Source organism: Odontesthes bonariensis, chromosome 1 (assembly GCF_027942865.1).
Source record: "Odontesthes bonariensis isolate fOdoBon6 chromosome 1, fOdoBon6.hap1, whole genome shotgun sequence".
NCBI lineage: Eukaryota > Metazoa > Chordata > Actinopteri > Atheriniformes > Atherinopsidae > Odontesthes > Odontesthes bonariensis.
Window position 1 is genome coordinate 41,221,151 of NC_134506.1, and position 15,644 is coordinate 41,236,794.

The following is a 15,644-nucleotide window of genomic DNA, read 5'->3' on the forward strand; positions in this document are numbered from 1 at the left end:
TAATTATTGGGGGTGAATCAGCTTTTCTTTAAGTGATAGGCAACCCAGCAAAAAAAAATGAGGGAATTATTCTGAAATAAAACCAGTCTGTGGTTAATGCCAGTTTCAGCTCCTCGTCCATGTCTGAGGGTTGGGAGAACGAGGAGAGGCCTTCAGGGAGTATTCTTCAGCTTGGTAGGTAGTTTCTTTGTGTCCATGCATAGATGTTGTGTATTCTCTGGGGGCAGAAGTCGGACATCGTTTCGTCTGTATGATAAATAATGTGAGTAGCGTGGATGCTAGCCTAAAAGGAGTTTAAGAAATGTATTTGTTTTAGGGCTGGGCAACGATTAAAATGTTTAATCTAATTAATCACATGATTTCCCTGAGTAATCGCGATTAATCGCATTTGTACGCAAAATCCAAAATGAATCCAAAAGTAGTGTATAGCTTTTAGCATTTAGTTTTATTTTAAATGTGCTGCCATATGAATGAAAGTGCCATAACATTTGTTGTGCAAACACACTTTTAACATCAGCATCTTTCTGTAGTTTTTATGTAGAAGCCTCGCTCCACTGTCTGTTTCCTTGAATGACTTGCTGCTATCAGTTGTGTGTTTTGCCTTTAAGTGATATTTTAGACTGGAACTACTACGCTGAGAAGACAATTCAACTTGGCAGTAAATGCAGGAGTTTTTTTTTTTTTTTAATTTATTTTGAAATGCGTGCTTTTATGTTGAAACAAGTAAAACAGGAAGTAGCGCCGGTTAGCTGCGTGAGCTTCACACAGAGACCGAGGAGCACCTGTAATGTTGATGTCCAACTTTAAAATGAAAATGGCCGAGTAAAAGTTCCGTACCCTTCTCCATGTTTGGTGGATCCGCAGCAGAAAGCAACAGACTTTTACAATAATAAAACCTGCGTTAATACGCGATAAAATATTGATTAATTAACACGTTAACGCGATAATAACGAGTTAACTCGCCCAGCCCTAATTCCTTTACATCTAAAACACTGATAGAAATACAATTACTGAGAGTAAAGCATCGGCTGATATTAAAGTCCTCTTGAATCGGTATTGTCAGCCTACTCTAGTCCCTTTTTCCTGTTCTATAAAGCCGTTTTACCTCAATGTGTTCTATATTACCGAGTGCCTAATTGGGTGAAGGGAAGTTTTAAACAGACAGGAGCTAAAATTAAGTGTTTCAGCCTCTTGTCAATGTATAGCAGCCAAATTTTGTCTTGTTTTAAAGTGGTCTTGAGCAATAGTTCTCCAGCCTTTCTGGAGGTTTTTCAGACTTTTTGTTTCGATAATGGACATTTTTTTTTTACTTTTGTTAAGTCGCTTAAAGGTAGGGTAGGAGAACCTGGATTTTGAGTCCAGCGAAGCTGCATTTTGAAAATACACAGGTCAAAAGTCCCAACCCTTTTCCTCAGACTTTCCCCCCCGAAGCCACGCTTCTAGAGTACATGAACGCGCATTGCTTGTTCACGAGCATGAAGGTGCACGAGCGCTGTTCTGACAGCAAGCATCGATCGTTGCCGTATTTAGTATTTAGTATATGCTAATGTTTAATAATGCTAGGTGCTAGCCAAGCTGGCTCTAGTTTAGCTTTCTGCCAAGCTTCTGGACGCGTAATTCGTTCACGGAGCAGGGTACGCGCACAGGGGGAAGGAGGGGGAGGGAGGAGCAGATTGCAGTTTGATAGACGCATCAGAATCCAATCATTGTGAACGGTCCGTTCACAATGATTGGATACTGTTTTTCCTAGATTGTACGTTCTAGAGGCCACTAAAACTTTTCATATTTGTGTCAAAACTTTTAATTAATTGGTTGCAATGGGGGTGTGAAGAGTATTTCAAGCAATATGTAAAAAAATGTTCCAGAAAAAGAACCCCTACCCCACCTTTAATGCAGACTTCTGAATCATTCAAGCATTAAAGAAAGGCTCCTAACTCAAGGGATGAACCAGTGTTGTATCCACACAAAACACGCATTTACACATTTACAAGATTTACTTAAAAAACCCTTTGTAAGTATTTGCACTCAAATGATTTAAGTATGGGGCGGTCGGTGGCATAGTGGGTTAAGCAGCCGCCCCATGTACAGAGGCTACAGTCCTCACTGCAGCTGGCCCCGGTTCGAGTCCCGCACCGAGCGGCCCTGTGCTGCGTGTCTTTCCCCTCTCTCTGCCCCCTGCTTCCTGTCTCTCTCCAACTGTCCTCTCATTAAAGGCATAAAAAGCCCCAAAAAATACTTTAAAAAAAAAAGATTTAAGTAATATTTAATGCTGTAATATCAAGTAACACTCACTTTCCAGTATCAAGTAAATGTTACTTACCATAAAACATAACAGTTTTGAAGATATTAATTAACATTTACTTAAAGGTAGGGTAGGAGATCCTGGATTTTGAGTCCAGCGAAGCTGCATTTTGAAAATACACAGGTAAAAAGTCCCAACCCTTTTCTTCACTTTCCCCCCGAAGGCACGCCTCTAGAGTACATGAACGCGCACGAGCACGAAGGTGCACGAGCGCTGTTCTGACAGCAAGCATCGATCGTTGCCGTATTTAGTATTTAGTATATGCTAACTATACGTTTAATAATGCTAGGTGCTAGCCAAGCTGGCTCTAGTTTAGCTTCCTGCCAAGCTTCTGGACGAGTAATTCGTTCACGGAGCAGGGTACGCGCACAGGGGGAAGGGGGGGGGAGGCAGATTGCAGTTTGATAGACGCATCAGTATCCAATCATCGTTAACGGTCCGTTCAGTATGATTGGATACTGTTTTTCCTAGATTGTACGTTCTAGAGGCCACTAAAACTTTTCATATTAATGTCAAAACTTTTAATTAATTGGTTGCAATGGGGGTGTGAAGAGTATTTCAAGCAATATGTAAAAAAATGTTCCAGAAAAAGATCCCCTACCCTGCCTTTAATTACATCTAAGTTTTAAGTTATATTTAGTTAAACAAATGCAGTAAAGTCTACTTGTTTTTCATAGGCAGGAACATTATTTTATGAAAACTGAAAATAAAGTCCGCACACCAATCTCCCGTTTCTCAATTTAATGTGACGTTTCGGGCAGCCTGCCCTTCCTCAGACATTACAAACACATAAAAAACCACTGTTTAAATACCCATGATCCCATAGGTGGTTCAACCCCCACCCAGGTGATCCCCATTGATGTTAATCACCTGGGAAAAGTGACGTGTGCAACATAAAACCACATAGTGAATGTCCAATATTTACAATATATGCAATATGTACAATGAAATATGAAAAATGAAAACTGGTCAGAGAAAAAATACAAGGAAGTATGACCATCAGAGAAGAGCTCCAGATCTTGTCTAATCATTAACATAGACAATAGCAAAGTCCCAGTTCTAGGAGACATTGAATAAATATACAGATAAAAATACAGAGCATCCCACATTACAATATGACAAAAAACAAAAAACATTACAAAAAAAGTCCGTTTGGGACATCCCCTGAAAGCGGTCCCGTGCATGGGATACCCACCCCGATCTGTACTGTCTCTGGCTGAATCTTTGCTCAAGATCTTTAGCTTGCAATTCAAAGTCTTCATCAGTGCTACAGATGCGCCTGATGCGATTGAATTGTGAGATAGGCAGAGATTTTTTCAGTGGCACTGGGTGATAGGAGTGTCCATGTAAAATGGAGTTTCTGTCTGTATTTTTGCGATAGAGCGTGGTGCCCAGTCTGTGGGAGTCTCTGTATATTGTGATGTCTAAAAAGCTCATCTTGTGTGCCTCAAAGTCCATTGTGAATTTAAGATGTGGGCAAGCACTGTTCATAAAGGTGTGAAATTCTTTGAGCTGAGTCTCTGAGCCCCTCCACAAGAACCATTATTTAGTATTTAGTATATGATAACTATACGTTTAATAATGCTAGGTGCTAGCCAAGCTGGCTCTAGTTTAGCTTCCTGCCAAGCTTCTGGACGAGTAATTCGTTCACGGAGCAGGGTACGCGCACAGGGGGAAGGGGGGGGGAGGCAGATTGCAGTTTGATAGACGCATCAGTATCCAATCATCGTTAACGGTCCGTTCAGTATGATTGGATACTGTTTTTCCTAGATTGTACGTTCTAGAGGCCACTAAAACTTTTCATATTAATGTCAAAACTTTTAATTAATTGGTTGCAATGGGGGTGTGAAGAGTATTTCAAGCAATATGTAAAAAAATGTTCCAGAAAAAGATCCCCTACCCTGCCTTTAATTACATCTAAGTTTTAAGTTAGATGTAATTATTTATTATTTATTTATTATAATTCATGTATTACGTTAATAAAATGTTTAATTTTACTTAAGAAGCTCTAGTTCTTACTGAATTTTAAAAATACAAGGTAGAAATGATGACAGTTACTCTAATAGAGTTTACTTCACCAAAAAGTCACTTTTTTCTGTGTAGGCACTTTGGTTCCAGCAGCCTTAATAGCAGCACACGAACACGGTTTGTTTTTGTAGCTCTGCAGACACGATAAATCCAAAGACGTCAGGTCAGTTCCGGTTCTTGAAAAGTTGCAAATTCTCGATTTGTTTTTAACCAGCTGATATGTCAGGAGGACAAGAAGTGCCTTGTAAAACAAATACAATTGTTTGACAGTCAAATGGATTTGCAAACACCACCACCCCTTCGGACCAGGGCTGACGTGTTTCTTTTTCCATTTTAAAGCAACTGTGTGTTCTTAAACTTTCCTTATACAAATGACCTGAACTGGAACTCTCAACTCAGTTCTGTTGTTGAGAACTAATTGAACTAAAAGACTTTTAATCCCTGTGCTGCGACTGGAGGCGAAAAACAAAAGGTTTAGGGAGCCCAATATTTCACCTGCAAGTGGGACGGAGCTGGAAAAAGGAAGTCATTTGTTTGTAAAACTGCTGATTCACACGATTAGACTTTATTTTATTAACAGGTCTGCATCAGGTTGACATATTCTCAAAGTCACACTCTCCATTCTGCAGTGATCCCATTAAAAGAAAAAAACTCTGTTCGGCACAGTCATGTCACATAAAGATGCTCCAATGTTCCTCTGCATTTAAAGCCTCTGGGACGATAACATATATTTAAAATAGAATTCTTGCATTTATCTGGACTTTATTTAATTGCACAATCAATTGTAGTATTTCAGGCCTGCAATGCATTCTAAAATTAAAGCTTTTACTACTTTGTAATGTGGACATTCCCGAGCATAACATTGATCTTTTTAAAATCATGTTCTGTTATTGAGGATTTTGTCCCATTTTTCCTGCCGTGCAGTGTGCAACAGTACAGTTAACCTGTGTCCACAGTCAACATCAGACTTATTTTTTTTGCACAGTAAAACTCTAAGTGATATTTGCTCTCTCGGCCTTTCTTTGAGGAACATTGCTTTTTAAACATTTCAGCGCTTATTCTCATAGTTGTTGACAAACTTGAGATCCTCAGCTCATCACTGCACCTGAAAAACTCAGCCGTTCCTGTAAAAATCCTGATTATTATTACCTGTCGATGTCACCTTGTGCTCAATGAAATGGCTCTCCTGGGTTTTAGCGCCTGGGTTGCTGCAGGTGCCCTGGAACTGCAGCTTTTGTATTCCTGAAGACACAAAAACACAAGAGCAGAGACATTTGCCTTTAACTAAAAGAACAGGCTGTCACGGCTCGCAGCCTGAGAACACAGACACTGAACTAGAGGAATATAGCTAAGATATGAGTTTATTAACGAGAGTGTAAGTGGAGGGTCGAGAGCTGAATCCAGGCAGATGTGGAACTCTGTGGGAGGAGGGAGATGGGACCAAGTCACACAAGTCTCAAGTCTTAGCTTTCAAGTCCCAAGTAATTTTTTCTTGAACAAGTCAAGTCAAAGTCAAGTCACCTTATTATTGCAATTTTACCTGCAGAATCTGATCTTAATAAAGTGAAAATACAAAGATATAAGTAACTGTCAGTAAACATCATTGGCCAATGTGTCCAACCTGTCCACCCCGTATCATATCAAGCTAACGTTAGCTAACTACCGACTAGGCTAACAGGTTAATATTAGCTAATTTGACAAGCAGTTATTGGTCAGAATGGATCTTAAAATGACGAACAAAGTTGGAAGTTGTCGTCTGGCTGTCTGAGATGTTGATGCCGCATGTCTTATACTGTGCTGTTCATCTTTTGCCATCAAAATGGTAATTACGAAAGCTGAAGACAACGACTCTCGGTCCCGCTGACATGTTGATGCATATCTGATATGAGTTTATTCACTCCAATAAACACGTAAGGTATGTAGAGAGGGCATGACTGATTGACAGGGTAGGGATCCAATCATGACGCAATTCTCAGCCTGCGCTCCTACCGGGTAATCTATATTATTTTTTTAATTAATTTATTAATTTATATTCAAACTGAAAACATGAACTGAATAACTCTCAAGTCAAGTGCCGAGTCTTTAACTTCCAAGTCTGAGTCGAGTCTCGAGTCTTTTATTTTTTGTCAAGTCAAGTCACAAGTCATCAAAACAGCGACTCGAGTCGACTCGAGTCCAAGTCACAGTGACTTGAGTCCCATCTCTGCTATCCGGTGGTTGCTCTGTCCTTACTTGTTTCCTGAGGGGTTCCAGGTAGGAGGGGGGGATGCTGGCTGTGGTGTAAGGTCCTGAGTCTCAGGCGGAGCCAGCAGGCAGGTAAGTGAAGCCGGCTGATGAACAGAATCCAACCATGGACGATGATACCGGCACGAGGAAACGAGAGCAGGGGGAATGGTCGAGGGAGGCGAATGCTGGAAAACAAAGGTAATATAAGGTGAGAACACAGAAAAACTGGCAGCTGTAAACGCACTGGAGTCAGCCTAATTACCACAAAGACTGTGAGACAATCTGGCAAAGACTGGTAGCTCCTGCCGCTCCTTTAAAGGTGTCCCGATGAGTGCAGATGGGAAGCAGGTATGACAGCAGGAGCAATCCAGACTCCGCCCAGGGCTCCCGGGAAGCCTGGCCCTGCAAAGACTCCGAAACCAAAGCAACAACACAGCCAAGCATGATCAGATTCTGAAAAGTAAACAGTGACTAAGAAGGAAAAAGATCTGACTAACTGCTGGGATACAAACAGAAAAGCGACTTCAAACAAAACTATTTTCCTTTCTTTTGATAATACACTTTGAGCTCTACAAATAAACTTGCCTCGATATTTCCAGGCCAAAAAGAAGAGAAATCAGCAACAGCCTCGACCTGCCCAGAGTCGTACGAACAGGCCAGATGCGCGAGGCCTTCTGGGTACAGCAGTGGGGGAACAACTCTGAGCCAAATGAGTTGATGATGAGGAAGGCTCTCCTGCCAGTTTCAAACTGCAGCAGAGACCGGAGGAATGCTGGAAATACTGAGAGTGCTCACATGGAAGATGACACTTTGTAGACAATTTGTTTTAATGCAGAAATGCCCGTTTGTGGACATTTTGTTTGTTTTCTGCCTAAAAACGTGTTCCTCTCACGTTTGAGCAGAAGTTAAAGAGAGCCTCCACATAACAGGAGGAAACACAAAATGCATTTTAGGCACATTGGTGTAGAATCTGATCATCAGTACGATAATAATAGTATCAAATCAAATCAAATTTTTTTGTAGCACATTTCATGTACAAAACAATTCAAAGTGCTTTACATAAAATAAAAGCATTGCAGCAGGGAGTGGAAGAAACATTAAAAATACATAAAAGAATATAAAAAGAAACAAATAAAATCATTTAAATGAATTTAAAAACAAGCAACAGTCAAGATAAGTTAAAAGATATCGTGCAGATTTCATGCATAGACACATGAGAAAAGAAATGTTTTTAACCTGGATTTAAAAATGTCTCCATTTGGTGAAAGGTTAGTAATAAGTTAGTAATAAGCTTTACCTGTTAAAGTATGTTATAAATACTCTCAGTGTTCATCTACTGTTCATCTGCTCAGACAAACAAGAATCAACTTCACAGCCACAGAACTGGTTTCGTTTTTCTGGGGTTTTGGTGCCAACTTCTGTTCAACTCGACACATGACCTATCCGTTTTCTCCACTTCGGTCAGGTCGTTCATATGGAGGTGAGTACCTCAGATGGCATTTTAAAGCTGGGCAGGCATCTGGCTGAAGCTGCCCGGTGGGAGGCGTGACGGCAGCGGCTCAGGGACGGTCCCCTGATGCAAAGAAACACACAGACACATGGCTGTGTGCTGCAGATGGAGATTCTCACTGCTCTAGGACCTTTTCTTGGTTAAAAATTAAATAGCTGGATGACTGAGAATCTATTCCAGCCCTCTCTGAGTAGTATGAGAGGATGTCGTGGAACCACTTCTGTTCCAATCTTTCAAGAGCCAAGAAAAGAAGTCCAGTTGCCTTTTTTTTTTTTTTGACACGCTTAAAATTAATTCTCCTGTTAAAAACTGAAAGCAGCCGTCGGCATTTTAAAACTTTGCGGCTTCAAAGCTTAACACCAATGTGATGAGGTGGAAGTGACGCTGTAATCCTCAAAAGGCCTGAACATGACCAGAAGGACTGAAAAATGCCTGAGAGGCATTCTGAAGGTTTATTGGACAAAATGAGATGTATGAAGGATTGCTGGAGGCAGAGCAGCAGATACCGGCAGGGATAATGGTAGGTGTTAGAGTATGAAAGGCATGTATAGCACAATTCAACTACAAGGCTACAAACTACAAACTACAAAGTGTTTTACAGATAAATCATTTACATTTTAAACAAAAAAGAAAGAAATAAGAACAATAGATAAAATCAGGAGTTAAAATGTGATTAAGTTTTGAGCTTTATTCAAATGCAGCTGAAAACAGGTGTGTCTTCAGCCTGGACTTAAACACACTGAGTGTTTCAGCTGATCTGAGGCTTTCTGGGAGTTTGTTCCAGACATGTGGAGCATAGAAGCTGAATGCAGCTTCTCCATGTCTGGTTCTGACTCTGGGAACTGATAGAAGACCGGATCCAGATGAGCTGAGGGGGTCTGGAAGGTTCATACTGGGTCAGGAGGTCACTGATGTATTCTGGTCCTGGACCATTCAGAGCTTTATAGAGCAGCATCAGAACTTTAAAGTCTATCCTCTGATGGACAGGCAGCCGGTGTAACGACCTCAGAGCTGGACTGATGTGCTCCACTTCTTTGGTCTCAGTGAGGACTCGAGTAGCAGAGTTCTGAATAAGCTGCAGTTTTTAGGTAGACCTGTAAAGATGCTGTTACAGTAATCAAGCCGACTGAAGATGAATGCATGGACTAGTTTTTCCAGGTCCTGCTGACACAGCAGATCCTTTAACCTTGATATATTCTTAAGGTGATAGTAGGCTGACTTTGTTATTGCCTTAATGTGTTTTTCCACATTTAGGTCTGAGTCCATCACTACACCCAGATTTCTGGCCTGCCTGGTAGTTTCTAGGTGTACAGATTGAAGTTCTGTGGTGACCTGTAATCGTTTCTCTTTGGCTCCAAAGACAATTACCTCAGTTTTGTTTTTGTTTAGCTGGAGAAAGTTACTCTAGTACTGGCATGTAGACAGGGGGTGAGTAGAGGAGGAGGCCAGTGGACAGTGAAGTAGGTGGCGGTGTAGTTTCAGGGTGCACAGGAAGTAGACTGAATGAAGAATGATGGGGGAATTGTGTTCCAGGAGGTAAGAAGAAGAGGATTGGAGATCAGGTAGGTTAATGCAGAGAAAAAGGGAGAGAGTATGATAGCAGGGCTGAGGCAGCAGACTGGTCGTAGTCAGGGCAAAAGGTCAGAGCTGGGAGATCCAAACAATCCTAAATCCCAAACTGGTTTATACACAGGTCCGAGGAGAGCAGGGAAACAGAACAGGTCAGAAAATGTAGATGTCCGAGAGACAGAAAGCACGGAGCCAGATCACTAAAGCAGGCTGATGTCAGAGAGGCCCAGAGGCAGAATCAGGGTCCGGTCCAAAAGCAGAATAATTCAAAGAAGTGCGGTCTGAAGCAGAGTGAGTGAACAGTGGCAGAGTAAACAAGCTTTTCCCACCAGGATTTACTTTAGTTCCATCAGTGGGGCACAAAAAAACGGTGTAGGCCTGTATTTTGTGACATTTGGTGAAATAAATGGCTCCTTACCCGACACGTTCAGACAATCACAATCAAAAATGTATCAAAGCTTAGTTTATCTTATATATTGTGCAAACATCTTCAACTGCTGGCACCTGGATTTTCTTTAATGAGTAAATCCAAAGACTCTTTTAGGGATCTACAAGTGCAAGAATGAAACCACATTCATAAATACTCATCTCAACACAGTTAACTGTACATCTTGTTTTATTATGCAAAGATGCAAAACTTTAAAAACTTATCACATTTCAAGCAATAGAATCTCTGCAAGTTATCCAGATCCTGATCAGTTATTACTGGACATTTACTATTGATGGGTTGTACATTAGTGACATTTCACAGAATTTAGTTTGTGCTTCACTTATTAGAGTTTTAATCCAATATATGAGACATATTTTAGCTTCTAATATTCATGGAAACGTTCTGAGCAACATAGATTTTAGACTTTGGCTTGGTAGAACTTACAAAATCAATAAATCAACTATTCATAAAACGAGGAGATGCATTCACTCTGCCATCAGCAAAACAAAGCAATACAGAGCAAATATATACAAGCAGATCACAGATGCTTGAAGAAGGCTGAAAAATCTGTTCAGTAGACGGAGCTGCGACGCTATCCTCGTCCAGCGCTGCCGTCTGGCATCTTTGACAAGAGATCCACGGAGGTCACGATGCTTTCAAAAGTGTTTTTTGTTTCCTGGAAATGCCAATTAATTGCTTTTATTCTACAGGAAATAAAGCTTGCAGTAATTGTCGCTTTGAGATGATCTGATCCAGAAAATCTGGACCTTTGATGTAAAGCTGACGAGCTGAGATACCTGCAGGCCGACCGCTTCACGTCACCATGTTCTAGTCGGGGTAAAAAGACATAAAACCTCATTAATATGAGAGTAATAGCAGAGTTTTTAACAACAGAACTCCTCAATGAAATATATGACCTATATAATACTATATTACGGGGTTTATTTTGTACTCACAGCATCTGTAGAGCCTGTTGACACGGGCGATGTCGTTGGCGCTCATTTCTCTGGCATTTCCAAAGCTCAGGTTAGGATTTGATTTGGCAACGATTGTCGGTTGCCCGTTTCTGGAGAAGGCCAATCTTAAAGAAGGCACAAACACATTTATTGAGCTATGCACTGATTCCAATAAATCCCTGAAGCTGCAACCTTTACAGTATGATTCCTTTTGTTTCTGGACAAACCAGCAGCAACGTGTAGGCCTGCTTTCATTCTGCGTCTGCAGCCGACACACAAAGCTGAGACTCTCAGACGACCTGTGCACACGTGCACCAACTCACACCCAGAGACTCACCTGCTGTAATGCATGACCGAGTTGAAGTCATATGGAGTCCCCAGGTTGTTAGTGTTAGCCTTTACAAAGTTGCGTTCTGTTCCTGTGCACACAAAGTATCATAATTAAAAAAGTAGTTTATGAAAATAACACTGTAATGCTCTTTTAACTGGACTTCCCAAAAAGAGCATTAAACATCTGCAGCTCATCCAGAACGCTGCTGCTGGAGTTTTAACCCGGACTAAGAGATCTGAACACATCACAGCAGCTTTAAAATCTTTACTCTGGCTTCCAGTCAGTCACAGAATAGATTTTAAAAGCCTGTTGATGGTTTACAATCTGTGATATGTTCAGAGAATATAAAGCCAGCAGAGCTCTGAGATCCAAGGACTCAGGTCAGCTGGTCCAGTCCAGAGTCCAGACTAAACATGGAGAAGCAGCATTTAGCTGTTATGCTGCAAACAAGTGGAACAAACTGCCAGTGGAGATTAAACTTTCACTAAATGGAGACATTTTTAAATCCAGGTTAAAAACATTTCTGTTCTCATGTGTCTATGCATGAAATCTGCACGATATCTTTGAATTTATCTGGACTGTTGCTTGTTTTTAAATTCATTTAAATGATTTTATTAGTTTCTCTTTATATTCTTTTTATGTATTTTAATGCTTCTTACACACCCTGCTGCAATGCTTTTATTTTATGTGAAGCACTTTGAATTGTTCTGTACATGAAATGTGCTACAAATAAATTTGATTTGATTTGAAATATTTGGTTTTGTGTTGCCGTTTTTTGTTGTTGTTTGTTTTTCATCCTACGAGGTTATTAAGGTTACTGACTTCTTATTATTGTGTAAAAATATTTTATTCTGAGAGTAGAGGTGAAAATCCAAAGGAAAAGCAAAGCTTGTGTGCTTGCGTGCTTGTTTACCTGGGAGAATGTTCTGGGTGAGGATCTGGACGTATTGGTCTCTGTCAGAGCGAACCTGCTCGTGGTGGAAGCCCAGAGCGTGGAGGACCTCGTGCTGCACCGTGGACCGGTACAAACAGCCATTACTCCTCAAGGACACATCCTGAGGTCCGCCCTGACGGCCCAGGTAAGACCAACACCTTGAAAATGGACATTTCGGATTTATTTTGGTTCGCCATTGTTACTTTAAAGTAAAGTCTACTGGTCAAATGGACAATCTGCAGCCCAGCGGTTCAGATCCAGTGATCCACCTGCTATGCTCCTTCAGGTGTTAAAAAAGGTGAAATAACAAGTAACAAGTGTGCTTGATGTAAGTAAAATGTTATCACTGTTGTTTTTACGATCTGGAAAGTAGATCTGAAGCTTCCTCATACTTCTACTTTACCAAAACCCTTTTTCCTGATCGACCTGATGAATATACAGGCTAAGATTTTACTTTAGAATTACACGTCTGATTTCTTTTAGAAAAACAGCATGAAGGAAAGCTATTGTCCTGCAAATTAAGATAAAACCTGTACTCTTTTAAAGACTCTTGAAGCTTTCTTACTCATAGATGTGTAACAATCGTGTTAATGCAGCAAAAGCTGTCAGATATATGCAGGGAAGGAAGAAGAGACTAAGTTCCCACCCAGTTCCAGAGAAGAAGTTGAGGTAATCGTGATCCCCGCGATTCCTCCAGACGAAGCGGATGCAGGTGGACCGTTGCAAGGAGAGCAGGCCGTCGATGATGATGTTGCGCTCGGACGTAGCTGCAGGGAAAAACAGGAGGCTGATGAGACAAGTCTTACAATCACAACAAGGGCTGGGCAACGATTTAAAATGTTTAATCTAATTAATCACATGATTTCCCTGATTAATAACAATTAATCGCATTTGTACGCAGAATCCAAAAGTGGTGTATAGCTTTTAGCATTTAGTTTTATTTTAAATGTGCTGCCATATGAATGAAAGTGCCATAACATTTGTTGTGCAAACACACTTTTAACATCAGCATCTTTCTGTAGTTTTTATGTAGAAGCCTCGCTCCACTGTCTGTTTCCTTGAATGACTTGCTGCTATCAGTTGTGTGTTTTGCCTTTAAGTGATATTTTAGACTGGAACTACTACGCTGAGAAGACAATTCAACTTGGCTGTAAATGCAGGAGTTTTTTTTTAAATTTATTTTGAAATACGTGCTTTTATGTTGAAACAAGTAAAACAGGAAGTAGCGCCGGTTAGCTGCGTGAGCTTCACACAGAGACCGAGGAGCACCTGTAACGGTGATGTTACCTGCTAGTTTATTTTTTTTTTATTACTCCATGCTTCGTGGTGTTTGCTGTAACTGTGTGAATGTGATGCATTCAACAGACTTTTACAATAATAAAACCTGCGTTAATGCGCGATAAAATATTTATCGGCGTTAAATAATTAACAAGTTAACGCGATAATAACGAGTTAACTCGCCCAGCCCTAATCACAACGTGACTGTCTGTCAATGACAATAAGATAAAAAATCTGGAAATGATTATAGTTGCTTCTATTTCTCCTCATTTAGATTACTGACACGCACTCGACTAAAAAAATCTCCCGACTGCCTTCGATTGTGCAAAATGCTGCTGAGCTTCTAACTGGAACCAACAGAAGATTACACATGACTCTGATCTGATCCTCTCTCCACTGGTTTCCAGTTCTACGAAATAAAAATGAAATCTTGATAAAAGCTTTTAGTGCTCTGCACGGTCAAGCTCCTCAATATATATCTGATTCCTTCTGATACTTACATACCAAATGAGCAGGTGTGCCCACACCCTCGACTGTTGCTACATATCTAAATAGTCATTCCGCAAACGTCTGACATCTTGAACCAGCTCATGGGCTCATGGGCTCATGGGTACTTTTAAGAGTAAAACGTCAGAGCCACTCACAGTAGGAAGGGGAGATGGTGATGGGCACGTTGACATAGCGTCCTTGTTTAGGCCACTTGCAGCCTGAGGCTGTGCACGGGACCGCATTCCTGCTTCTGGACGGGGCGATGTCGTCATACATCAAGTGTGTCTCTGCAACACGACAAAAACACACACACATGAACACTCAAACCTGCAGTGTGAATAAGAGTCATTACAAGCTTCAAATGATAAAAGCAAACACTTACGGCTGCAGGAAACATTTATTTACCACATTATATAAATATACTTTTTTACTACTAATGTTTTACAACAATTTCATTTATAATCTATCATATTTAAGAAAACACAGGCAAATATTTGGAGTTATTCCTCAACACATCTCTTAATTAATCAACACAGAATCATAGCAGCTGACAGTTTCTTTTCTTTTAATCAACTGTTTCTTTTTTTCTGCTCTTCAATCAGCTGCATCTCTTTTTTCTTCTCCTCACAGATGCTTATATTTTCTCCAGAGAAGTCAGATTAAGGGAGATTTTTGTCTTACTTATGTCAGCATTGGCTTTTGAGATGATTTCAGAGACGCTCATGGACTCATCTGAGAAAAACAAGATACAGACACATGGAGATTAAAGTATCCAAACTTATTATGTTGACTTCAGGATCTGGAAATCCTTTATTGTTCAACTCACCGATTTCATTTCCACTGTCAGTCGGTGCACTCTGTAAAACAAATGCAGAAATTGTCATAACATTTGAAAACATCTCATTCACAATTTAGTAGGGCTGGGTGAGTTAACTCGTTATTATCACGTTAACGCATTAATCGTTAAACTCCGATGAATATATTATCGCACATCAACGCATGTTTGGTTTTTTTTATTAAAAAAAACACCATTTTTGGGGGCTTTTGTGCCTTTAATGGATAGGAACGTTCAGAGAGACAGGAAGCAGGGGGCAGAGAGAGGAGGAACGACACACAGCACAGGGCCGTCCGATACGGGACTCGAACCGGGGCCAGCTGCAGCAAGGACTATAGCCTCTGTACATGGGGCACCTGATCAACCCACTACGCCACGGACCACCCCTGTTTTATTATTTATTTTCTTATTGTAAAAGTCAGGCTTTTATTTTGTAAAAGTCTGTTCCTCACAGGCTTTTATTTTGTAAAAGTCTGTTCCTCACAGGCTTTCATTTTGTAAAAGTCTGTTGCTGTCTGCTGCTGCGGAACAGGAAAAGAAAGTAATCGGCGGATCCACCAAACACGGAGAAGGGTACGGAACTTTTACTCGGCCATTTTCATTTGAAAGTTCTTCCAGACGGCGGAGTCGACAGAACCAAAGTCATCTGTAAACACTGCCAAGTTGAATTGTCTTCTCAGCGTAGTAGTTCCAGTCTAAAATATCACTTAAAGGCAAAACACACAACTGATAGCAGCAAGTCATTCAAGGAAACAG

General features: G+C 40.7%; 1 protein-coding gene across 1 annotated transcript; it reads right to left on the reverse strand.

Moving 5' to 3' along the window:
* Positions 1-10,725: 10,725 nt before the first annotated feature.
* Positions 10,726-13,936, reverse strand: LOC142383844 (high choriolytic enzyme 1-like). The gene is made up of 6 exons (XM_075469616.1): positions 13,933-13,936; positions 12,933-13,053; positions 12,266-12,444; positions 11,359-11,440; positions 11,022-11,146; positions 10,726-10,893 (listed from the first exon to the last, which is right to left on the reverse strand). Coding segments are annotated over exons 1-6 (513 nt in total). The 3' UTR covers positions 10,726-10,891.
* Between the last annotated feature and the right edge of the window lie 1,708 nt (positions 13,937-15,644).

Coding starts and splice junctions, on each gene's coding strand:
- LOC142383844 (XM_075469616.1), bottom strand. Junction 12,445..12,932: donor AACTTCTTCTCTGGAACTGG/GTGGGAACTTAG, acceptor TCCATTTTCAAG/GTGTTGGTCTTACCTGGGCC. Junction 11,441..12,265: donor CACCCAGAACATTCTCCCAG/GTAAACAAGCAC, acceptor TTGTGTGCACAG/GAACAGAACGCAACTTTGTA.